The sequence below is a fragment of the Parasteatoda tepidariorum genome, chromosome 3 (genome assembly GCF_982258835.1).
Source record: "Parasteatoda tepidariorum strain Cologne lab strain chromosome 3, Ptep-v5.0, whole genome shotgun sequence".
NCBI lineage: Eukaryota > Metazoa > Arthropoda > Arachnida > Araneae > Theridiidae > Parasteatoda > Parasteatoda tepidariorum.
Window position 1 is genome coordinate 96,079,894 of NC_141757.1, and position 27,319 is coordinate 96,107,212.

Genomic DNA, 27,319 nt, shown 5'->3' on the forward strand with positions numbered 1-27,319 from the left:
ATTAAAAATTAACCACTTTAAATTGAAAATTTTAAATGATTAAAAAAAAGTTTTTAAGGCATTTCTCAAAATTCGGCAAAAAATAAGGGTTTATTTTGAAAATAAAGAAAAATTTTAGGAAACATGTGTGAAGGAAACTAATTTTCAGAATATTTTAAAATATTCATAATAATTCCATTTTCAGTAAATATAATAATATTAATATGCAAATCGAGTATATTTTTGTCGGAAAACGTAGTAATGGAGCGGAGCCTGGTCATCAATTTTTTCTAATTTCTTTATTTCTTTTTCGCGAATTGATATTCCTCTGCATTGGGAGTTTTCTAGCTCTTTTGATGTACAAGTGATTCGAAATCATGAACGAAGTAAGCAATATATGTTGAAATTTAACTAACTGAATGCACATGAGTTTAAACTTGAATCAAGCACTGGACGTTTTTGCATGACTTATTAACTAAGCATCTATGAGTAGAAGAATTTTATTAAATCTATTACATTATAGATAGTTCATCAGCTCAGGACAACCGTTTCATTTTAGCTTAATTTCTTTTTTTCTGTCTCTAACGATAAAATTAACAATTTTGCTTGTTTCTTTAGAGAAAAGTTACCATTAGCACTGCTTGAAAGACATGTAGCGCCATCTATGACTTCACTTTTTGAGAGGTACTTTGCTTTAACTGTAACTGTTTGAAAGTCCATGTCAAAATTTGTTTACATTTTTGACGTTTCCTTATTATGGTTTAAATTTCTGTGATTGCCGGGCTATTTAATGTAAGAATTTTAAAATTTGTTTGTATCTCACTTGTTTCTCGAATCTAAATCCGCTATAAAGTTTTAATAATATCGTCCATTCATCGCTATAAGTATTAGCATTTTCTTTTTCCAGTGTTTCCGTTCGACACTATGATTTTGTCTGCTTATTTTATAGCTGAAAGCTTTTCTTTTCAAAATTTATTTTTAAATTTATATATGTTTGTACATGTAAATGTTATTTAAAATGCAAAAAAGCTTATACGTTTTTTTTTTCTCTCGTTGATAAGTTTATGTTTTGTATTTTGTTAGTTTTATTCAATGCTAAGATTTGCAGCTTTGTTTAAGTTAGTTTTTTTTATATTTTAAATCTATTTATATATTTTACCTTTCATTTATCCTATTCTCCATTTTTAAATTTTTTTTCGTTCTATACTTATAGCGAAAGTCTGCTTTACAATTTGCATTGCTAACATTGTACTTCTAATGTGTGATATTTTCTTATGTTATGCCAGTATTTTATTTATAAATGTTACCTGATACATGTATATCTGATAAAATTTACACTATTAGTTACTGAAATCAATAGACGTTTTAAAAATTAATGTGTATAATGTTTTTGATTACTGTCGTAATAATGAGTTTCTTTTTTAAAATTGTCTAGTTTTAACGTTTGAGATGTTTTAAAAATTAATGTGTATAATACTTTTGATTACTGTCATAATAATAAGTTTGTTTTTTAAAATTGTCCAGCTTTTCTTCGCCTTTGAACGGGGGGAATATTTCCCTAGCGTGATCTGTGACAGAATAATTGCTAAGTTTTGGAAACTACCGGGCAGCAACCCTCGAGAAACCAAAAAAACATTGCAGAAAAATACCTACTTGAAGGTTATAACTCTTAGCCAGCCCCGGGCAAACCTCTACAGGTTTTATTTGAAAAATTTTTATGTTCAAAGTCAATCTGGCTCCTTTGCGATTGTAGTTGGCGTGGCTGATGAGGATAGGGAAATACATCCAAAATAGGTTTTGCTTAGTTTACTTAAAGGCATTATATAGAAATTTTTTCCCTTGAAACTTATTTTAATGAAACGACAGATTTTTTTAAAGCATTATATATGCAAATTTTGGTACTGCAAATATTTTTAAATATATAGTGTTATTGCTGTCATTTCATAATACATGTATATGAATATTTTTTAGGAACTTCTAAAAGCTATGCAATTAAAAATTGAATTATGTGGCTAAGTTAAATTTAGTATCTGATATAATGAGTCATATATGCTTTACTTTCATTGTTTTGAGTTATTTTATTACAATTGATAAAGAATTTATTATTATGTGCAGATATATATATTCATTAAAAATATTTTCATGTTCCTGTAAAGTCAGTTGTTTCAAAATTTATTTTCTAATAATTGATATTTGATGTAAAATTATTATAACCATCTAGATATTTAAATAGCACTAAAATGTATAATCTAGCAACAATATTAAGTGTTGGCAAACATAAGAAAATTTTTGTTAACTTTTATTAACAGGTTTTATTATTAACCTGCCGAATAAAATGTACGCGATTCACTCCCCAGTGCCACCGATTTTCGCTCAAGTGCGCTTTGTTACGCGGTGTTTTGGTAGGGTAAAAAGATGCACGCGTTGCAATTTAAAAACAGCTTACTTTCACAAGAGAAGAAAAAGGAAAGGTTAAAACTTAGATGTTATATGATAAATCCTGAAACATGGTTGGACACATAAACCAACGTCACAATCATTGCACTGATAGCGGGATTCACGACAAATATGCACGGGAAACGAAAGCGAAAGAAGAATAAACCTGACCTTACTCAAATAGAAACACACAAGCAATAAATACGGTACTTTTCCAACACATTCCTTCCCCCTCCTCCGAAATTGGTAATACATTCATTGCAAACACTTTCAAGGTCATTTTACTGCATTCTAAAGTCGTTGGTGTAGTTCTACAGTCGAACCCCGCTATAGTGAACCTGGGATATAGTGAACACTCGGATGTAGTGAACTTTTTTAGCGGTCCCGTCCGTATTCCTATTTAAATAATGTTATTTTTAACGCTTATAGTGAACAGCTTAGAACTTAGAAACTCGGTTATAGTGGACTCAAATTTCATTTCTTTAAATATCTTTTTCAGTCCTCCATCTTTAAACTTGTAGGTGTTGGGACTGAAAATGAATGCATTCCTATAAAATGTGTCATATTACTCACCTTTATGCTTATCACTTTTAACTATACTGTAATAAATGTCAAACAGATAATTTATCTTATACTCCCCCCTCCCTGAGAAGCCTCGCTTTCTCTCTTTTCCCCAAGCTTGCTCTACAACTAGTTAACTTGGCCACCTGCTGAATTTTTGGAATTTTTTTATCTGTTCAAACCATATTCTTTACAAATCACCCCTTGACAATCAAAAAGGGGAACAATTTAACTCATTCTACAGCTGCTCTCTTCATATTCTTTCATTATCTATTTGAGACAAGATTTTTATTTCAAAAGCAGTGAAAATGGCAAATTCTCTAAAGAGAAAAGCGTTTTCGATAGACGACAAAATTAAAATTGTAAAGCGTATTGATGATGGGACCAATCAATCGACACTGTGTAAGGAATTTTCCTTGTCAAAATCTACAGTTTCAAACATTTAGAAAAATCGAAGTGCAATTCTTGCGGCATACGACAAAATCATGGTTTCATCGAAAAAACTGCGTGGAGCTGAAAGAGAAAACGTAGAAGATGCTTTGTTAAGATGGTTCGAAATCTTGTTCAGAATGTAAAAATCTTGCATTCTTTGCACATTGTAGATAAGAAAATTGATGAACTCAATTTAAAATCAAATTGTGTTCAGTAAAAAATCACAATTTTTTTTCATAAAAAGTGAAAATAAAACTAATATTTAGCGACGTAATTACTTTTTCCAGCAATTTTTGCTTTATTATCTGTTAATTAGTTAATAATTTTTTAAATAACTTATGCAAAATTGCAAAGCCGATTTTCAATCATTCAACTGTCTTATGCAAAAAATATTATTCAGAAAATTTGGATATAGTGAACCATCGGTTATAGTGGACACATTACTGAGTCCGCAGACGGTTCACTATAGCGGGGTTCGACTGTATTTATAGCAGCGCAATGCCAAGCATCCTACTTTGGGAAAGCTTATATATTCGCCTGTGGCAGTTAATGCGTCGTCTGGCCAAGACATCTATATATGCCCGCGGCAGTTAAGCCGTTAACTGGTTAAATCTTATTAGCAAAAACCGGTTGACAGATTTCTTGTAGTTCTATTGCAAGAGTCTCATTGCTATCTGTTGATACAGCGACAGTAACTCTTGTAATTTCTTCTATTTTAAGATCGTGCCATAGGTTTCATGAATATTATGTATGAATCTTATTTTAAGGTTTCCACCTTACTTCATGAAAACTTCTGTTATTATCTGTAACTATTTTGATTTTTCGTTATCTACATTATCTTTATCTTATTTTTATACCCAAACATAAAAATAATCCTTTTTTAGCATTAAGATAAATATTTTTATTTCAGGTGTTATATTTAATTTGAGACATGGGTACTAGAGTTACACCATCTGCAATACATTTTGCTGATAAAGCACTTGCAGGAGTCCCACGATTGTTAGATGATCTGCAACGTCTGATTGAAGATCGAGATACTGCAGACATTGTTTTTATCGTTGGAAGAGAAGAAGTGCCAATCTATGCCCACAGACTTATTATGCGAGCAAGGTACTTTTTTTGCTTTCTTTAAACTTAAATATTTAAAATGTAATAATTTATAATTAAAGAAAAAAGTGTCTGGGTCGCGCAGTGGGTTTGTCGTCGGCCTCCTGAAGCCCAAGTCTGCGGGTTCGATCCCCGGCCCAGACACCGGATTTTCGGGAAGCAGAAAATCCTCAGCGGCCATGCCGTATGATTATGCGACATGTAAAGGATCCCTGGAGTGCCTTATTGGCTCTTGGCATTTCAACATGACCAACGATATCTCACCCATTGTGGTGGTCCTGAAATAGTGGATATCACCTCTGGAGAACGCACTAGGTCTGTTCATCGGCAAGACCGATTGTGCAGCTCATTAGAAATAAAAAAAACAAGGTTTAACTGAACGGATAAAAATACTGCTGATTTTCCATTACTTTGCCGAAATTGGATTTTGATTTGAATTATTGATAAGTCTAATTTCCAGATTAGTTTTGATCTTTTTTTTTTCACGCATTTCATTTTGGTACTTCTAAAAGACCTTTATATTTTGCAACATTGTTTCAACTTGGGAAAATTATTATTTTATTTTGCAGATAAAATTGTTTGTTATAAAATTTGAAACTTTACAATACTTTTATCAACTTAACAATATTTTGAAGTTGATTCTTATTGTTTACATGATTATTGAGTTGTGGAAAATATATGTTTAAATGTTATATTGCATAAAATTCTTGGCGGTTTGTTGATTTGAAACCAGTAAAATCTGGTTCAGACCATCATGTGATAATAATTAGTTGTCCAAATTGTTTGTAGGATTAGCAACTGATCACTATTAATCATAAAAAAAGAATAGTTGACTGATTTGGTTTGATGTTTTGGTCTGTGTTTCTCCGTTATAATTTTGAATGCTAAGCATTCTCTCTAATTTTTTTTATTGAATTTTGGTTTATTTATTTATTATTACTCATAATCAATATCATGTTCTATTTATGATAAATATGTAACTTTCAACATTTCTATTAAACAAAGTAATAAAATTTCAGTATGTGTATATAAAACTTAATTTTTAAATATTTCAAAAATTTTAAATATTGTATTTTGAAAACTTTCTTTGTTTTATAAAATTTTGAGTATAAGAAAATCTAATTAGAGCATGAGAATTGGATTAATGAAAATGTATATGTGCTTTTGAAATCTTTTTGTTACTGGTCCTTTATAGCAGCGACTCCTTATATTCTAACTTCTGTTACATATAAAATTTTATGCAAAGTTATGTTACTATTTTTTTTAAGAGATGCTCAGTTTTTATGAAGAAACAATTTTATATTAAGTATCTGTATGTTTAAATATGCTAGATTACTCTTTCACATTTTGAGTTAAGAGTTAAAAGTTAAAATTTATCAAGGCAATGTCTTTTTAATTTTACACCTAAAAATAAAAAAATCGTTCTTCTAAGTACTGTCATTTTCAGCTATTTGTCTTTTAAATTTTTTCTAACCAAAAGTTCCGATCAAATTTTTATCACCTTTGAACCAACCAGCAGGATGTTTGGTTTGCAAAAATTTTTTTCTGAAATTACACTAAGTCAAGAAGTTAACGGAGTATAATCAAGTCAGAAATAATTTAGTTTTAAATAATCAATTGTCATAAAATGTTCCAGTGAACATCAAAACTATGACATTAATAAAAGTTTATTTGTCTATATCTTAATCAGAGGTATTGTGAAGCTGAAACATGCTGATATTTTTTTGTAATTTCTTTTTTCCCCCCGCAAGAATGTTTATTTAGTCAGTAAAATGAAGGCTGTTGCATTTACAAAAAAAGAAACTGCTGAGGATGAAGTTTTAAAAATAATCAAATTTTTATTTACAATTTCTAATTTAAGTATCAGTTCCGAATCTGATGAGTTTGTTAAAAAAGGATAGGATTTCAATGACTTTCACCTATCAAGCATATACAAAATTAAGAAAAAATTTATGTTTGTCCCATCATTGTGGTAGTATAAAGTTAAGCCTAATTAATTCTTATTAACTTCTAATTTCTGTTAACTTATTCTTAACTTTATTCTTAACTTCTAAATTCTGTAATATTATTTTATTAAGTTCTCTTGCTTATGTTGTTTTGATTTCTCTGTCTTAGAATTACTTAGAATTGTCTTAGATTACTTTTAGCAATTATATTTTAAATTTCTTTGGATGTAGAAATATTGTTTAATGTTTGATAAGTTCAATGTCTGATATGAACGTTGGGTAACTGGACATATTTTTTAATTGTTAATTTCTTTTCATAAAGAATAAAATTAAAAGTTCACAAAAGATAAATGTATGATCGGATAAGGGCTAATCATGCAGCATTATTGTAATCAAAATTGGGCATCTTAATTATATGTCAATAAGTGTCATAATCTAGTAGAGCCATAACCAAGTATCAATACTTATGACATATTCTGGTGGGCACAGTTACTAATAAACAATCTAGAATAATTTATCTTTATTCAAGAATTGTTGTTTCGGCTTATCTTCCAACTGTCTGGCAAAGTCAGCCAAGATCCATTAGACCGTTAACCCTCTGAAAATCAAGAGCCAGAAGGGGAGAAGTGTGTAAGTCCTCCCTGGAAAACTTAAGCAGACCAGAATGTGTTGGGCAGAGGCCTGCTGAGCTTGACATTTAGAGCAGCGTGCAAAGATCCCCTGCCCTCAAAGAACGAGAAACTCCTCTTGTGTCTTCTTACCTATCTTGAAAATGCTGTTCGTTAGGCTCTGTTACTGTCAAGAACAAGCAAACTACCCGACATTTTGCCTATGTACCTATAGGAGCATTGAGGGGTCTTCCACTCCTTTGAAAATTCAGATTTAATCTAATTGATTAATTTTGATATTTGGTAACTATCAGAGGATGTGGATATCACCACCTAATGCAGTGAAAGGTCAAGAAGTTTTCATGACTTTGAGAATCTGAAACTGTCCAATAAAAAATCATATGATGACTACTAAATCATCTTTGAAGAATCAAAGTGAATTCTTAGGGATGTAATGTTGCACTTCAAAATTTAAAGTTAATTAGCATTAAATGAAAACTTTTCTAAAAAAATTTTTGCTTCAAAAGAGATTTTTTTCTCAAATGAAAACTTTGTACAAATTACAGTTACTGCTAGAATTCAGAAGCTTGATCAAGTATGTAAATAATAGGATGTCATCCATCCTGACACCATAAGAGATCATTAAAAGTAATATCTTTGTTTTTTACAAAATGAGGGAAATAAAATCTTGAATATTGGAAGATTATAACACTATTAATTTTCTAACTCTCCAATATGTCTGAACTTAACGGGCAAACTGATTTTTCATTTAAAAAAAAAATCTGATCTTTAAAATTATAATGGCAGTTTAACAAAAATGATTTAACTCAATGCTGCAACACAAAACATCTCTCATCCTCTGTTGAAATGGAATGAAATATCGCTCCAATGACTTCAAAAAAAAAAAAAAAAAAAAAAAAAACGATTATATACTATTAATAAATAAGCTTCTTGAGAAAAATTTTAAACAATCAAAAATTTATGACTTCTTTTCATTGTGAATAATTTCTATATTTCACATGAAATGTACAGTACTTAAATATAAAATGAGTCGTTTTTTTTAAAATATATTTTCAGTCTCTGTATTACAAACTAAACTAAACTGACAAACTAAATGTACTCTTAAACTTTGACTTAAAAGAACACAGAAGACATATCCAAGCAACACAAAAGATATATCTAAAATCAAGACATTAGCTGATCTTCTGCCCCTCTACATAGTTGAAATTCAAATCACAGGTTTGATTTTTTTTTTCTGCTAAAATCATTCAACACTGCTCTTCATCTTCTGAACTTGATTTTTGGGAGTCATTCTATATTTTGAAACATTCTTACAAATTAGTTAATGATCTTTCCTGTATTCCACCATTTTCCAATATTTGGAAATCTATTTTAGTTTAATCTGCTGCACCTTTGGGCTCCCGCCAAATCCTTCCGCACTCGTTTCTTATCTCCCTTTTTTATTTTTTTGTGCAAGCGTGTTTCTGTCCCTGTTGGTAAAATTACTTTGCGTGTGTTTGTCTTTTTGCTTTCTTTACCATCATTTGAAACTCTGAGGCATGGAGGAAGGTTTTTATTAATAGAACTGAAACTATAGTATGTTCATTTTACTTTTATTTGTGCTTTATTCATGGTTTTTGTTCACGTTTTTAGCACAAAATATATCTTATCATTCGTTGAATCGGTTAATGTTGTCAAAATCATTGTGTCCCAAAGTGATCACATTAAGCAGAGACTACTATACTGCATATTTATTTATGCCAAGTGCATATTAATATTTGTTACCTACCACTTTAGATTTCAGAAAAAAAGCATTGTGCTGTGAAATCAGAACCAAGCATAAATATTATATTATCAATGATAAAACTATGTTAGTTTTGTGAAATAAATTTAAATTTATGAAACATTTGTGCTACCATTTTATTTCTTTTTTATAAAGAAGAACTGTCCTTTCAAAAAGCTACTAGGTGCTATTGAGTTAATATTTATTTTATTTTGTTCGATGTGATTTATGGATAATAACAAAATTGCTGTTAGCCTGACTATGGTATATTGAAGGCCAAATAATAATAAATGATATCAAGTGTAAGTGAAATGCAATAATTAGTGGTAAAAAGGTTTGTTATCCTTCTTATAATTGTGCTTATGTAATTTCTGGACTCGTTTAAGAAATTCTAGTAGACTTGAAATTCACTATCAAGCAAGTTACAGACCAATTTTGAAATTAATTATGATTAAAGTTGCATTTTGTTTGCTTAGTATTAGTTGATATTATACTTTTAATATTTCAATGCACTTTTGTCACCCCAACAGATTAATGACAGTAGTTTTGTATTAGATTACACATTTATATTGTTATATAAAGTACAACTACAATTGATGTAAGTTTGAAGGTAAGGTCAAGGACCTATTATCTTATTGACAAATAGGGCCTGCACACAGTGTCTGAATAGGAACTAAATGTCTGTCATAAATATTTATTTTAACAATATGTTTTTATTCTTTCTCTTCTAATTCATCAACATTTAAGATGCATACTTCTACGTTTTTAAACATTATTTTGTTAATTGTTTTAATGAACAAAACTTTTTCAGTTTCTATGCTTAAGCTATATTTGTATCATTATATAATTAAAATTTTAAATCCTAAACTATTTTTAAAAAAAAATACTAATTAGTATTCTATGCAAGATTTATAATTTAGATTTTTTTTTACAGAGAAAGATATTTTAAAAATTAGTACAAAGTTGTGCTCTAATATTTAGAATTTTTTTTTTAAAAGAAAGTGTGACTTTCTGTTAATTGAGAATTTCTAAATTTGGAAATTAAAAATGGCACATTTCTAAAAGAAGCTCCGAACCGAAGTTCAACACCCGGGAAAGGTTTTTTCTGTGACATCTTTACTATTTATTAAAAAATATTTTTATTTCAACTTTTTTTTGCACTTAATTTCTTGAATTATGCGTTGTGTACGTGAGCATAATTGAGAGTTAATTGTTCAGCATTACTTACATTCGTGATTACACATCTATGTTAAAAACCAATATGTTTCTGGAAATAGTTTTTAATTTGTTAATAAAACTTAGAATGTTTTACAAACAAAATTTTAATACATTTTGGTGTGTATGGTTATGAAAATGAAAGATAATAAAAGTAAATACTAACACCCTAAAAGGAAAATCCGAGATTGAATGAGTTTAATTGATCTCGGATAGCGGGAAAAGCAATTTAAAAGCATCATCAAAAGCGATGAAAGGGCGTGCTCTTAAATTTATTTCTTGGCGAAAAATTATTAGATTCGATCCCATCTCCACCCAACTTTGATAAATAAACATTTTAAGCGAGTTCAATCGAATAAATATCGAATTTGTCTGCACATCAACACCGCATCATGTCTTAAGAAACGATGTTATAGATTTTTCTTCCCCGCAGGTCACCTTCAGAAGTTGAGTCCTTTGATGGTAAAGAAACCTTAATGACATTTTTGCACGTCAAAAAGTCCCCCTTTTTAAGCGATCTCCTTTCCAAAAGGCGGGAAGGAATGGCATTAGCTATTCAAGAATTGGACGTTTGAGTGGCGTCCTGTGAACAAATTGCATAATCAATATGCAGCGAGGGCTTGGATTATATGGCATTCACTTGGCGATGTCCTGTTCCAGGTCTGACAATGTAATCCTTACTTCGGGTCTTCTGCGAAATCCACGTCATGAACTTCGCAGGAACACTTCAAAAATTTATTTTTTTCATATTTTATTTCAATGTGAGATCCAGATTTAACTCGTATGCATTTTTATCTTTCTGTCCATTTATTGGAAAACGTGCACGGAGAGTCTTTGCTTGTCCGTTTTTTTCTTAAGTCTGTTCGTTTTGTGACTGGTTGATCGATAGACAAAGAGGATTAGGGCTGTTTGAAGTTGCCATTAAAGAAGTTAATAGTTTTCTTTTTTGGATCTTCTTTTGATAAGTTCGCACAAAATTGTTTCCACGGTAAGCTGTAATGTTATCTTATAATTTTAATTAATCAATAGAAAGCGAAATAAATTGGTGTCTGACAGATTACCAGGTTTTGATCAATGCGTTAAAACCATTGGTAAAAACCGGCATGGTAAAAAGCCTTTCTGTCACATTTGTGGCAGAAACTCAGAAAATGACAAGAAAATAATTATTGGCATACATTGCATAAGAAAAACAAATGTTAACCCAAGTACAGTTTGTGTATATTATTATGACCATTATTACTCAAATATTACATTGTTTCCACTCTGTAGTAGTCAATACCTAACAAAAGGCAAGATGTTGTTTGCATTTTATGATTTTTTTTATTAAAGAAATAGTTATTTACATTTATGAGTCAGTGAATCTAACCAATTATATTGCTTCGTATATACAGCAAAGATTAAGATTTTGTTAGTTTTTACATAATGGGATTGTTAACTGTTGCCACACAAATCAAAGCTTAAAACGAAAAATGTTCTGGAAGTGGCTTTAGTTACGTTAAAAGGTAACGATAATAAATTATTGAATTGTAGAGTATAATGTAATAAAAAACTTTAACTATTTTTTACAGTAAATTTTTAATTATTATATGAAGTTTTTACAATGATGAAATGGAGTTACATTTTTTAGTCTACTTAAATAAAAATGTCATTTGGTAAATTGGCATTTGGCTAGAACTGTAAAAGATGAATTTTAGTTTCTGCCCTTTTTTTTCCGTTTATAACTAGTTTCTTCCTGTTTTTCCCGGTTATAACTAGTTTCTTTCGCAAAAAGCCAACCAAGGTAGCTAATAGTATACATTCTTGATACTCTAGTAAAAAATGCTCACAAAATGGTTTAAATTGGAAGTTTCAATATGATAATATGCAGCAAGGTATAGTATTGTATTATCTAGTCAGATAATGTAATCCTTAATTTCGACTTTGGGCATCTTCTGCGAAATCTGCATCATGAACTTCACGGGAACGCTTCAATTTTATTTTAAAATACGATCCAGCTTTTACTCGTATGGATTCTCACCTGTATGTTTGTTTATTGGAAAACGTACACACACAAGTGTTTTGCGTGCTCGTTTTTACTTAAATCTTATCGTTATGTGATTGGTTGATTAATAGAAAAAGACAATTAGATCTATTTGAATTTCAATTAAAGAAATTGATGGTTTTCTTTATTGGATCTTCTCTTAATAATAATGCGCGCAATAGTTTATTTAGTTATCATGGTAATGCTATCTGGTTATTTTGATTTATCAATCGTAAATGAAATTGGTACTCTTGTAATAGGTGTTCGCAAATTAGTTTAAATTGTGTGTAAGCTGCCTCATGATAATATGCAGAAAGGTATAGAATACACTTGGCTATGTCCTATACCAGGTCTGGCAATGTGATCCTTACTTCGGGGGTTATACGGAACATACGTCATAAACTTCGCAGAAGCGCTTAAATTTTTTTTAGTGTATTTTCATTCAATTTCGAGATTTTGCTCTCATGCATTTTTGATCTTCCTGTGCATAAAAGGAGCATAGGGATGCTTTTACCGTAATGTGAGCCGTCGATCGATATCATTAACAAAGTTATATTGAAATAAATAGCTTTCCTTCTTTGATACTTTTATAGTTACGCATAAGTAGCAGTGTTTAAATGCAGTATTATTCTGCTATATTAATCAATCAGTGCAAGATTAAATTAGTAGTTAGTAGTAGGAATGTAACTAATAGTGATTTTTGGCCAAAAAAATCGACCAAATACCGAATAGCAATATTTAAAAAAAAAAAATCATTAATAGATATTTTTTTATACAGAAATAAGTTTAGTCATTATGGAAAAATAATGACTAAACTTAATCTAAATGAAAGATTTAATGCTAAAAATTTTAATTCAACTTAATCTTAATCTGAATGTTAAAAAAACATTGCTGTAGTTTTAGGAAAAAATGAGCATAAAGGAATAACGTTCATTAGTAACGTTCTTTAAAAAAAGCTGTCATGATAAAAACACTGATAAAAAGAGGAATCAGTTAAAAAATCATTAGAGAAACAGAAAAAAAAAATATTGTTCTTGGTTCTGAAATTTAACTTTAAAGTTGGGAATCACAGTATTCTATGTTACTAGTTATCTGTCTTACTGTACAAGAAAAAAAGTGATAGTGAACGAATTAAGTCTATTCGAAACACGCCGTTAACATGCTTCGCTTTAGTTAAAAAAGAAAAGAAAATGTTCTCAATTTTTTTAAACTAAGTGTTAAAAAAACGAACTGACTTGTCTGAATGCAATTAAAAATCCTATGAAGTAGTCTAATTACAATTCAACAAATTTCGCTTTTCCATGTATCTTTCAGAATATAAATTAAACAAGTTTTAGAACTTAACAAAGATGCGTAAAAAAAAACTATTTCTAATTATGTAAATTAAAAAGTACGATTTTAGATTATTCGTTACTTAATCTTTTAAAATTCCCCCCCCCCCCACCATAAAAACTTAGTAGAAAAATAATTTCCCAAATAATACTTTGAAGAATATTCGGTCAACCGAATATTCTGCAAGAGGGCCGAATATACCGAATAGTGGCCGAATATTCGTTACATCCCTAGTTAATAGTTTTCCTTAATTTATATTCTTGTACTAAGTACGTAGGAAATCAGCTAAATAGTGTATGTAAGGAGGTATCGTAAATTTTTAGTGTATTATCTGGAATCAGTTTGTTAAAGTTATATTGAATCACTCTATGGAAGTTGAAATAAATTAATTTATAGTTTTCCTTCATTTATATTTTCCCATTGAGTTTGGACTGATAAATAATTTGAATGGTAAACTGCAGTGTGATAATGAGAGGTTGTTTATCTTAAATATTTACGTTCATTTTAATTAATTAATCAAAATAATATATATTAGTTGTTGATAAGCTGCCATTCTCTGATACTCTAGTAATACGTAGGAGCAAAATAGTTTAAATAATAGGCAACTGTATGACAAGTTTTACGCTTTAAGTATTATCTGATTATTTTAATCAATCGGTAGGAAGTCAAATGAATTTTTTGGACCTCATAATGTTAATTATATTTTTTTGCGTTTTTCGGCATATCTCGAGAAATTTTCAAAAATTTGATTTCTCAGGATCTATTTAACCGATTTTGCTCAAAAATTGTATTTTGTCTTGTAAAATTGCTTACTTTAAAATGATGTAGAAAATTTTTTGTACTTTAAAATTAAAAACGTTTTTGTCTATTATTTAAAAAAAATAATAAATATTTACTAAAATTAGTTTTTGCTTGGAATTATCTTTGGATGAACGTATTTTATAATTATAGGCAAGAATGTTTAGATTCACTAAAAAAATTCTCGAGATATGACGAATTACGGTAAAAATAAAATTAACGTTATAAGGCCCAAACTTTGGATCGTTCTCCTGAACAAACTATGGAGACCATATTTCTCAAATTGCAGCTACCCTTTACATTTTCGGGGTCAGAAATCAGAATCAGTCGAAAAAAAGGCATGCTTATTCAGAATAAATCTGTTGTTGTGCCTGATTTTGCAACGTAAAATATCTTCGCTAATTAATTTGCATATTTGTGGTCACCCCCCTTACCCATTAAGATAGGCCAATAAGATGTACCAAGGCGTTTGCCCTTGTTTACATACATCACATTATACATACTCTAGTTTATTTTAACTGTCAGATGTTCCTATAAATATTACCTTATCTCTATCAATTGCTACCAAACAATAGTTCTAGTGTCACAACAAGTTTTATAAAATTTATTGTATATTGTTAAAAAGTATAAAGTGTGTTGGACAGCAGTAAGATTCAAATTTGCTTAATGTCTGGATAAGTTGAACCATATTATATTACTCTGTAAGCTTGATTGCCAGAATTTATTTTCCAGTTTGAACGAAAATATGATTCAATTTAACATCTTCATTACCTTATTTAACGCTGAATTTTTTTATATTTTTTGATGGCATCGAAGCTCTCCTATAAAGTTTGATAAATTATAACGATATTTTTTGTGACTGTTTTATTTTTTAAAAATCATACTCTCTGCCAACAACAGAAAGTGTCATGGGTTTTAGAAAATTTTTAACTGTTAAAATTGTGCATAATCGAGTAAAAGAAATAAAGGTTGTTAATATTAATTTAAAAACAAAATATTCAAAAAATGCTAAATTTTAGCTAGTGAAGAACACCCTAAAGTAGTTTTACTATGCACGAAGTGTCTGCGTTTATTTACGTAAATTTTTTTTAAGCATATCTTTTATACTCAAAGAATAAAATCGATAGTAATTTTACATTGACTTTGTGTATATGTATAAATTTATTAAATAAATTATTGATGACAATAAAAGTTAGTATAGAAAATTTTTTAGAAAAGAATCAGGCTGATATATATAAAATATATATTGTCTTGTTTTAGTAGAAATATAATGGGGTAATCGAATAGACATTAGTAACAATTAATAAATATAATGGTGGATTTTTAAAAAAATAAAATCTCGCTAATTGAAATACGTGCACACAATAAATCTCATTTCCCCCCTATTTTTTTGTAAACATTCCTTTGTACCATTATTTTTTTTAAAAATCACTAGCATATATTTTTAAAAATTATATTAATTTAATATGTATTAAAATTTTAGATTCTTCGAAAAAAATTTAATTGCAGCCTATTTTCTAAAAATCATCCTTGATAATTTTAAAAAACCAAAAAAAATCAGGTGCCAATACAAAGCAGCACTTTGCATTTTTGAAATTTTTACTGTCTTTTTCACTTCCTCCTATAATTCTAGGTAACATTTCAGTTTAATTTTTAATTAATTTAGGTTCATAAATATCAAACAAAAGTGTATTTCGTTTCTCTTCATTCGAACGTTTTTTTAATTTTATTTTGACTCTCAATTACTTTGTCTCTTAAAATCACTTGTAACATTCATCATAATAATGATATTAATTTAGGAATTATTTCCATTGTTTTAAAACAAGCGCTCTTTTTCCCGTTCAATATAAAAGTACCTTTATCAAAACATCGAGTGTAATGATAATAAAATTTTTCCATTTCATAATCAAATAAAAATATTCGGAACTTATTTTTATACTATCTTTAATGTATGTTTTATCGTTATTCGAAGAAGTAATTGGATTAAATTCATTTTTAGCAAATAGTTTCGCTTTCGGAAGACATTTAGAGCATGACTGCGTTCTTTCTAATAAAATTTATTTGAATAGCTCATTCAATACTGATATATATATATTCTGTTTATTTATAATGCACTTTCGTAAATTTATATTCTGATTTTTATATGAAATTTCCGATGTGTATTTTTCGCTTTCTTTTCGTTCTTGAAGTAATATTAAATTAGGAAATACACTTGTAAAATATAATAGTTTCTTTCATCTTTAATTGAAACTAATTTTCTGTCTGACTGATATCCAATGTCCAATTGTATTTTGTATTGTCTTTTTTTGGATTTTATAGAAAATAGAAGAAAATATATTTATTTGTAGATGAGCAAATAATATAAAATAAGAATTTATTTTAAAATAAGGAAAACGCAGAGGCAAACGAAAGTTTGCTTTAGATAAATTACATACCCTTACATTTTTGTTTTTTGAGCTATCTTATCAGCCAAGTTAAGTTCAGCTGCTAATACGTATTTTATTTGAAAAAAAAAATCAATTTCGAAATTTTTTCCTCTAAATTTTATCAGATTTAAAGAAGGGGTTGTGGCTTATCATCCAAAAGTGATACTTCTATCAGGAAAGAAGATAATTTCTGTCTCAAATATCTCAGAATTAGAGCCGATTTATGTATAACCCTTTTTCGAACTAACAATCTAAAATATTGCAAAATTTTCATCAATTATATCATATATTTGTGTGAAAAGTTTGTTGCAATAAATGATTTGCCGCATTTTTGAAACCCGGGGTTCGTAATATCGATCACGACAGCTAACAAAACAACCGGCGTATAAACAGTAAGGTTCACGTGTCGTAACTAAAAGTTTTCTTGTTGGTTGCTGTGTGGAACGTTGGAGAGAGAGGTACCAGTTCAGGCGCTACCCACGTTGTCTGACCGGGGCAAAAATTTGTGTCATTTCTGCCATTGCTGTTAAAAGATGGACGGGGCAAGGTGCTTGGCCATAGTTTGTTAGGGTGTGTATTGTACTGTAATCTAATGGAAATTCGAGGGGGACTTCCACTAGATTACAGCACGCATGATGTAAAAGCGATGCCGATGAATTCGATGTTAATATGTCTTTAAAAAACATGACTTTTCACTTTATTTCATTAAGCCAGTCCTTCACATCTAAGTAATATTTTGAAAAATCGGTTTATTACTTAAGGAGATATTTGTGCTTAAATTTGCATTTTGAAATAGTGTTGGCATTGTTAGGTGAAAAAATTGATCACCAAATAACATTAGCATTATGAACTGATAAATAGTCATGTGACATGTGCTTCTTTTAAACCTAGAAATCTATTTCTTGACAAGTAGTGAAAACAAAATAATAAAACCTGCACTCGAAATTTCTCGTTCCGGAGATGGTGAATTAAGTATCACTTAAATTTATAAACTAACTGGTAATTTTACGGTATTTTAATTTTCTACAACATCATTTTCTCGATTCGCCTTCACCATGTAGATCAAACATCGCCATAAAACTCTGCAAAATGACTGCAAACTTAATATGGAACTAAGTTTCCATTCAAGTTGTATCATAGAATCGAGAATCAAGAAGTATGATTTTTTCAATTTAGTACCATATTTAGGTTCCTGCCAATTTGATCGACATTCAGTTATGCTTCAGTGCTTTCCGAAATTTCTAATAGTGGGCTTTGGTTTTTGATAAATTAGCTCTTTTTTTCATAAATGGTCTCAGTGAATGGAATTAGCTTACTTTATTTCTGTGGTGATCATATGTAGTGCACGAAAAGCCAATATTCTCTTGTGAAAATACTCATTAGAAAAACCATTCTAAAGAGCTTGTGCAGTGAACTTCTGAGGTTTACGTTTCATCTCAACATCAGTGGCGTGATTCGATTTTCATTTCTAACTTCCACTCAGTAACTTACCCTAAAGGTAACGTATTTAGCGCCAAGGCCCAAGCTTAACGCGTGCCACTTGTCGTTCGAATGGTTTAAAGAGAAGTTACCACTAAGGTGGCACTGCCAACCAACTTCCACCAGTAACGACAGAGGCGGTGGGTAATTGGAATCATTGGCGAAAAGGGAACACAAGCAATTAGGAGGAGACCGCCCTAATGGTCTCCAGTACGCGCAGTACCTTGTACTAGGTACCTGCTTCACTAATCTCTACTTCTCCAGGTTCCACTTAGGTGGAAATCCCTTTAACGACCGGGCAAGGGAGTCTAGGAAAGTAACGATGGTCCAAAAGCGATTTCTTTTTCTTCTAGTCCACTTCTTCCTTTTGTTCGTGGGGAGAGAGGATTGCTAACGATTCTATGGCACTGGTCACAAAAGAATAAGATGGTATATTTCTCCCTTTGGCTTTAGGCCGATGAGATGTTCTTACACGCGCAAATGATTTTCTGATGACTTCTTAACGCCATCGTGACTATCTAGTTGGTTGTGTTACTGCTTTATTGGAATTAGTTACGTGTTCGTTCGTCAAAATTCTTAACTTGTGCTTTTTTTTTCTCAAAAAGAAGGCTTATAAAGTAATTAGTTTTTTCTTTTGCGCGTATTGTTTGAGTTATAGGATTTTTTAGGAATTGGTGGTTTAGAAAAAAAATATTAATAACAACTAGGGATTCGGGGAAAACGATTTGGTTGATTGAAATTGTTTTGGTTTCTTAATCCATGTTTTTGGTCCTTTTTACCTCGCAAGTGTTAGAAAGAGATTTTAAGATTTGTTAAGAGATAACGATACATTAATAAGTTAGATTTGTTACGTATATTGATAAATAATTTTCAACCTAATCCCACAATTACTTATAATAATAAGTTTATATAATGATGATATGGACTAATCTGCTATAGCCGTGCGTGTTAGGACTATGGTTGGGTTTTGTAACAAAATATGCGATTTTGGAATTGGTACGTAAAAAGTCAAGTATAAACGGAAAGTAAATGCTAGTTTAACATTTGTCTTAACTTTTTTTGATTTCAAATTTAAAAAAAAAACTTTATTATTTCTGTTCTAAAATTATTAAAAACCTTAAAACTATTAAAAATTGAGAACTTGAAAAAGAAAAACATCGATAAATTTAGTGCAATTAACTCTTTACGGGTGTATTATCCCTTCCATTTGCCCGCGTCAGTATGAAACTGTTTCATAATCTACCCAATCTGCTTCATGCAGCCACCGTCTAATATTCCATTGACCTACATTAAATTAATACCACTAAAAGCATATTTTGAATACGCTTAATATGTTTTTAAGGTTGATAGCATTTTGATTTATAATGCTTGCTATATCTCCAATTATATTGCGGTATATCACTTTAATAAGAAAATCGGAACAACTGCTTACCGACATGTAATGTGCACACTTCTCGGCACACGGTGCACCGTTCAGTGGCGTCTCTACAGTGAAGCTGACTGACGTAACGAAGAGGTTAATTTTATGTATAATTGTCTTACTAGTCGAAATTGATGCATGTTGGATGAACATAATTTGTATTACGAAATAATAATAATTTTTTAAGAAGAAAAAACGCTGTAACACAGCGCAACTTGTAAATTACTATTTTGAATTTTATATCTTCGAAGCCTATCGACTTTTGTAAATAGTCGTGTTCAATATTATAAAATCAGAAACATTTGGCATTGAGACATTTAGCAGGAGGTAATTCTTTATTATTATTATTATTATTATTATTATTATTAATCTTTTCTCCTTGATTTTTTTTAAAAAATTTATGTATGAAAAGACACCCTCTGAAAATCGTTTAAACTGAAAACTGAATTCGTTTATTTTTTTAAAAAACAAAAAATAAAATGGAATCAAAATAGAATAAAACGGATATCCAAGAAAAAAAATGACTTTTTTTGCATGTCATTAACAGAAAAACACTTGTTTTTTTCCACCTTAAAAAAATTAAACGTTTAAAAGGTTAACGAATTATTTGTATAAGTGCACTGAGCGTAAACCTTCTAATACCTGTCTGAATCTTCATTATGGATTTCTGTGCATACCAATCATTTTCATCCAAACTTTCTTAACTCTGCTATACCATTCATTATTTTATCTCAAAGACACCTTACACCGCTTCCATCAGCCCGAAGAACAAAAGACAGCCATTGATAGACTGAAGCAACCACTTGTGATTTCAGAGAGACTGGAATTGTGCATCAAGGGACAACAAAGAATCACTACTTCGGGTGCGTAAGATCGCTTTTCAAAGAGCCGGGGAAGCGGAAATAGCAAGGTACCTTTTGGACGATACATTGAATTGAAATGGGATCTTCTGGCTCCTTTGCACCTGTTTCAATGAAAGCTTATTCGGTATTCCGACGATGGAATCTCGATACAATGGTGGCCGAATGATAGATGAAATGCTTCTGTTTGGTGGCGATTTGTTGGAGGGGTGAGGATGGCAGAGGGATTCCTCTACAGCGCATTCCTCTTCGCCGAGATTGCATTAGTTACTGACCCTATGCGGGTAATCTTTCTCTCTGGAATTGATTTCGAACGACACGCTGCAATTTGAGATCCGCTTAGTCTGATTTGTTTCTGTGCAATCCCGTTTTTTGTATTCATCTCACTCACTATTTGATTATAGTTTTTGTATAAAATATAATAAAGAATTCTATGTTAATTAGAAATTAAAATTTTTTTCCTCCTTGCAGAACTTAGCCATACTATGTGCTCACATTTTTGTGCAATTCTGAGTGTTGTAGGGTGAAGAATTCTTTATTTTGCATTAGTTAATACTCATGCGGTTTAATTTTTCTCGCTGTCATTAATTTTAAATTTTTTTTTTTTTTTTGAGATCCGCTTTGACAGATTTATTTGCGTTTGACCCTTTCCGGCACAGTGTAGCCAATCAGGCAACACTAATTCAACAACTGTAACAAACCACTAGAAATGTGGAATCAATTGCTTTTAAACGTATAAGCGACCACTATTCTTTAAGAGATAGAGCTAAAGTATGTAGCGTCATTTGCGATGTACTATTTAAAGTCGCGCTTGCCTATGTCCTACCTGACTAAAATTTCAACCGAAATTTGCTGTTCCGAAAAGAGTTACAATATCCTACTGCATGAGGTGAATGTCTCATTTCGCTTTCTGTTTCAAGCTCGCACACTTTTTGATTATTATTTTTGTATAAAATGCATGACGAATTTTTGATTGGCCAGTTTAAAAAGTTTATTTTTCGCCCCATGCTATTGATGTGACAACAATGTTGGAAAATTCTGAGGGCTGATAAGGTAGTGAATCTCGAGATGGCATTAGTTATGACCTTTCTAATTTCAAAAAGATTAATAATGTTATGACCCATACTGAATTACGAGGTTTTATATCTTCGCTATTGAAGTTCTCCAAGACGATGAATTTACAATCTAGAAAATTTCTGAGTGCTGGAAAGTCAACAATTTCTAAGACTTCGCTAATTACAATCTATACAAGCATTGAAGTGTTTGCAATTTGAGATTGCATTAATTACGACCCTTTGTGCTAGATTTCTGTTTTTTGCGTGATATTTATTACTTACAGTGTTCTATTGTTATTTGTTTCAAAATTTTTTTTTGAGTGCTCCTTCACGTTATTGTATTGATATATTTTGCTATGCCTATATTGATATAATATTAGAAAGCACTCCTTTTTGCGGATATAATCGTGTGAGCTGATGAAGAGATTATATTTTTTTTACGGATTTCTATAAAAAACTTCACTTTTTATTTTTATATTTTGAACTTCATATATATAAATGAAATTTATAAATAAATATAATATGGATAGAAATGAATATGGGTGATATAAGTGTTTTATATACGACAAATTATTTATAGTCATGAAAGTTGTGATCTACGTAATTTCAGAATGGCTAATAATTTTGGCGATTGCATAAGTTACGACCCATCGCGAGTTACGAGGGTTTTTTCCACGCATTCGAAATTCGTCCAGACTATGTTGAAAAATTCTTAGTTCGGAAAGCCTAAAAATTTCTTTGTATAAAAATTAGTGTAGCACAGAATTGTAGATCCGCGTAGCACAGAATCTTAAGACGGAAGTAGGCTTAACAGAACGGAGGTGGTTAGAAATTATGCATCTTAAAATCATTTAATACAGTTCTTAGAGATTTCAAAATTAAAACATAGTTATCCTTATTACGCAATTAAATACATGTATGCATAATTTAAAGGCGAATTTCTGTTGATGAATATTAGTGTTGAAAATAAACTCTCGCCAGCTCATTCCAGATAGTAAACAAATTACTTGCGATATTCTATGAGGCGTTTCCTCAATTTTTGATGTTCAATACCCGCCAACATCGGTGTTTTCTGAAGTGAAAATAATTCTCGTATGGGGTGAAAGCATGAGATTTTAGTGTAAGATTACATTTCACCCTTTAAATCATGAAAAAACGCTCGATTTGGTGTTCAACATAATATTTACAAAAATATTACACTCTAGTTTTTACAGTGTACTTACAATGTTTTAATTACGATCTTTGAAGGATAAAAGTTTTGAAATTGTATTTGTTGTAATCTATATAAGTAATCGTTTCCACGGAAACTGATTTTGAAGATGCTTTATTTTCACATTTGCTTAGTCTGATTTGTTCTGTGGTCTATAGTTATCTCTGACTGTTGGATGTGGTGTATCCCTTTTGTATTCATCTCGCCCACTTTTATATTATAAATTCTGTATAAAAACGGAAAAAAGGTATCCTGTACTCGCCGAGTTATTGATTGGAAAGTTTAAAAAAAGATTATTTCCTCACTATTGAAGTTCGCCACGATGATGAGGTTATCATTTAGATTTCATTTTGGAAATTGATTACACGATTTATTCTGAACGTAAATACGTTCGAAACATATAAAATGTAAGCATGCACAAACAGGAGAAATGGTGCTTGTCTATTTTAGAATTCGCTTTAATGGTACTTAGTTAAACCTTTTACCAGGGGCGTAAAATGTACTAGTGAGTTTCTATTTTTAATTATGATAGCGTTGTGAAAACTAATCCCAGTATACTTCTCCTTTGATGTATTCTCAGTCGTTCGCTGTGAGCAATATCGTTCGTGCTTAAAATTTATGTGTTTGAAGCATTCTAAACGCATTTTCTCTGATTGCTTATAAAACTAATTTGTTCTTAGCTATATTGAGCTTTTATAGTACCTTTTAGTCTTCGGTATTGCAAATGTCAGCGGTTCAATTGAAATATTGACCTTTTCAGTTATTCTATTTTGAAATATTATTTTGCATACATTTTTAACACTTAAGACTTTTCAATTTTTCCCCTACTTGTATGTAATTGTCTGTGCAATAATTTCTGAATTTGAAGTATAAATTTTTTATTTTTATTTATGTATCTTTTGCATTCATGTTAGAAAATTGCAATTTCAAATTACAGTAAGTTGCCACCAGTACTGGCTTTGTAGTCTCTCAGTGGCCAAGGCAATTTTTTGTTGTTGTTCTTGAATTAAATATGTTTTTATTCTTGAAGTAAGTATGGTATTTATGGTTTATTTAAAAATTTGTTAGTAAATTATTTCAGAAAATCTTCAGTCATTATAAGTCATTTTGTGTTTGTGATTGTATTTTTCTTTTCTTTTATTATGAAAAATATTTCAATTAATCGTAAATATTAAACGTAAGCTAATTAGAATATTATTTTAAGATTTACACTCTTAAAACTTAACATTTAACTCAGGTATCTTAGAAATGCAAGAGTACTTTCACGTTGTGAGGAGCGAGCCACCTACAGAAAGGTTTATAAATTTTAAAAAAAAAAGAAGAAAAATCAAAAACATTCCCTTAAAAAAATATTAAAGTTTTTAAATGGCTACTGCAATGTGATTTTCAGTTAATTTTGTGTTTTTGCTTTTCTAGTAGTCTGTTTAATTGTAAATTCAACTGATGTTTTTCTGTTTATGAAATTTGCTTTAATTATTCATTAAGACATCAAAATAAATGTACTGTTTGTCTAAAACAAGAACTCCTCCAGACATTCGTCTGGACCTGTGGCGGTGACTAAGGTAACGAGGTATGACTATTTCAAGAAGAGGTGCGGGGTCACTGTTTTGGAGTGGTTTCAGATCGGGTCGGCGGGAGAAAGGGAATCTTTTTCTTCGGTCTATTGTATTAGTCCTAGAGTGAAGCTACCCTCCCTAAAATGCACCATTCTTGTTTCCATAGCACCAGACGGCCTCAGACTTTGTGGCGGAAGGAGTTCTTAGATTAGGCAGACTATACCTCCCTTAAAATAAGAACCATATATCTATGGTTTAACGCGAGAACAACCATACTTAGTGTCTAAAGAAAGGTTGTAATTGACTAAAAATGGAATCAAACTTTAAAGTAATTGACTGAAAATCGCTTTCCTCCTAATGCCATATCAACGAGACAATGGTAAACATAGACTTTTAATAATTTGACCAGGGTCTGTATATATATATAAAATAAAATTTCGAACTTTTCTCTTTCTGCTACCGTTTGTGTTTTGTTTTTACGTCGAATCAAACGGAAATTATAAATAAAAATAATAATAGTTTCTTTTTTACATTGAGAATGGGGCTTCTTTTTTTTTTTTTTTTTTTTTTTTTTTTTTTTTTTTTTCTCAAAATTAATTTTTCGTTTATTTTTCCTCTTGTTAAATGCTGTATCTCAAAATATTTTTGGTCAAATTTCTTCAAATTTTGCAAGAATGTCTTCTATACATATGTCTAGGGAATAGAATACGGACCAGTTGATTCAACTTTTATTTTATATTTTACAGCTAAAATAGAAATAACTAATTGCAATTTTCGGCTTTTTTTTATCAATTAAGTTCGATATTTGCTGTAGAGTATCTAATATTAATATTATATCCAATGTACGTAGTTTATTTCGTAAGTTGAGTTTTTATGAGTATTATTAAGCAAAGAAAATGAAAAAAATAATACATTTCAACAAAGCCATGTGATTTTGCAGAGAGGTTGGTCTTTGGTGATTTTGACCAGTTTTCCCCCCATTTTTCAAAAAAGAAATTTTTTTTCATTTTCATTTTTCTTGTACCTATGCCATGTTTTACTGTGTAATACCCACGTAAATTCAAAGTAAATTCGAAATGAGAAACTTTTTGCCCCCGGAGGTATTTGGGTAACTTAAGACGCGTATTGCATTGCGTGTTTAGACGCTATTTTTAATTTTTGATATTGCAGTATAAACGAGACGAAAAGAAAAGATCAGTACATAGGAAACGTGAAAGAAAATTCTCCTTACTAGCCAATAGAAAATAACTTTTGCTTTTATTCAATGTCAAGTAAAAACCGATATCGAAAGCTTGGCTGAATCATTCTAGCGTGTGCGCGTTCTATATCAGTTTTTTTTCTTTCTCACTTCTTTTTATTCTCCGTTCTTTTCGCGCGAGTACGCGGCATCGAAAACTTTAAAGTTGAAAATGAAGAAGAAAAAAAAGAAAAAGAAGAAAATAAAAAGAAGAACGACGACGGAAGAATAACACAAAAGCGGAGGAATAGATGGAACGCAACGAAGCATAGCCCTCAGATATTGGAGAAGAAAAGGGGAGTTTTGCGAAAACAGCATCAGCCAGTCTTAGAATAATAATAATAACGAAAAAAAAAGAAGTTGTAAGGAAAAAAGAAAAACGAAATCCGATACTCGAGTTTGCAATCAAAGCCCGAACGTGCAGCCACTCACGTGCGAAACTTACACCCTACAACAGTTGGAGAAGATCTGACAAGCAAGAAAGTACCAATATCTATATATTTTTCCGTTTGCTATTAAAATAAGCGAAAGGACCATGAACAAACCGAAATGATACGTCCAACGTGTCGAAACGTGTCTTTTTTGTGTCCTTCCAACCGAAAATATTCGAAGACAATGCGTTTCATATTTGGCATTCGAAGTTACTTCGATGGGATCTTTTTTGCAGGAGTCCCAATGGAAATTCGATAACGCGATGTGATGGAGATTCATTCCTCCACCCCCCCCCCACATCTGAAAGAAAAAGGGGGTGTGGAAGAACCTTCAATCTAGCCTTTAGGCCGAGCAATCGCCCTCCCTTCTTATTCAACGTGGATGGAAAAAGAAAGAATGCGCTATAGATTATTAAATTTCCAGGTGAAGTGTGGGAGGGGCTTTGACAAAGAGTGCGGCCTGCTTTACAATGTGTTCGAAGATAGCGTCCAGTGTGTTTCTTCCCTCCCTTGTCGAACACGGAGGGGGACCGATGACATATTTCGTTTTTCTGTGATTATTCCAATGGTTTATTATACTATTTTAAATATTTTTTTTTCTTTTATCGGTCTGGGCATTATTTAATTATTATTTTTGTAAATACCTTTAACACATATCCCTCTGCATGTAGAAAAAAAAATCGTCATTTCGCAATTAAACACAGCAGTCCAATGACAAAAATTCGGCATTTATATATTACAGTAAGTAACTGATTATGGAAAAAATAAAGCCTCGTCAATGACAGTACAAATAATGTCGGAGGGGCGCGTGTTAATTAACCCTAAATAACCAAACATTCGTCCAAGATCCTTGACAATTTTGCGAATTCGAGTTGTTCCTGTTACAAGATTATAATTAAAAAATAAGAGCTTTCATTTTTTTTCTTCAAAGAATCTATAGGTATGATATGGTTTTATTGCCAGTTTTGTCTTCTCTTTCCCCGGGTTTAAATAGCTTTAACATTGCAGTATATTAAGGTTACCGTAAATTTGAACGATACTTATTTTGATTGAACTTATTCCAAAATTTGTACTTCTTATACATTACTTCTAGTCCAAAAACTAATTCAGATCTATAAAAATAAATAAATGAATAGATAACATCTCTGATGCTATACCACTCCCAAATATTTACAATACTTGGCAGTTTGATGCATCCCAAACATAAATAGAATTTTTTTTAAATTAATTATTTTTTCTTATTGAAACATTTCTCATCGTTTACGATTTAGAATGAATTCAGTGAACTTCTGTCGGGTACATTAGTCTACAGACTTAGAAAATATTAGAACTCTGTGCAAACACAAAATCTCAATTAAAAAAACTTACTGCACGCATTTATTACCTCCTGAAACTAGTTTCAACTCTTTCGTCGCCACCCCATTTTGG

At 30.6% G+C, this 27,319-nt stretch overlaps 1 protein-coding gene across 2 annotated transcripts in view; it reads left to right on the forward strand.

The window, feature by feature from the left end:
• Positions 1 to 647: 647 nt before the first annotated feature.
• LOC107437077 (BTB/POZ domain-containing protein 9) overlaps positions 648 to 27,319 on the forward strand; it is a 157,221-nt gene continuing 130,549 nt past the window's right edge. Inside the window, exons 1-2 of one of the 2 annotated variants that reach the window (XM_021144206.3) lie at positions 648 to 771; positions 4,319 to 4,518. In XM_021144206.3, coding sequence (XP_020999865.1) covers positions 4,340 to 4,518 — 179 coding nt within the window. In that variant the 5' untranslated portion in view covers positions 648 to 771; positions 4,319 to 4,339. Of the gene's footprint in view, positions 864 to 4,318; positions 4,519 to 27,319 lie in introns of both variants that reach the window. The other variant, XM_021144207.4, reaches the window with a different exon arrangement.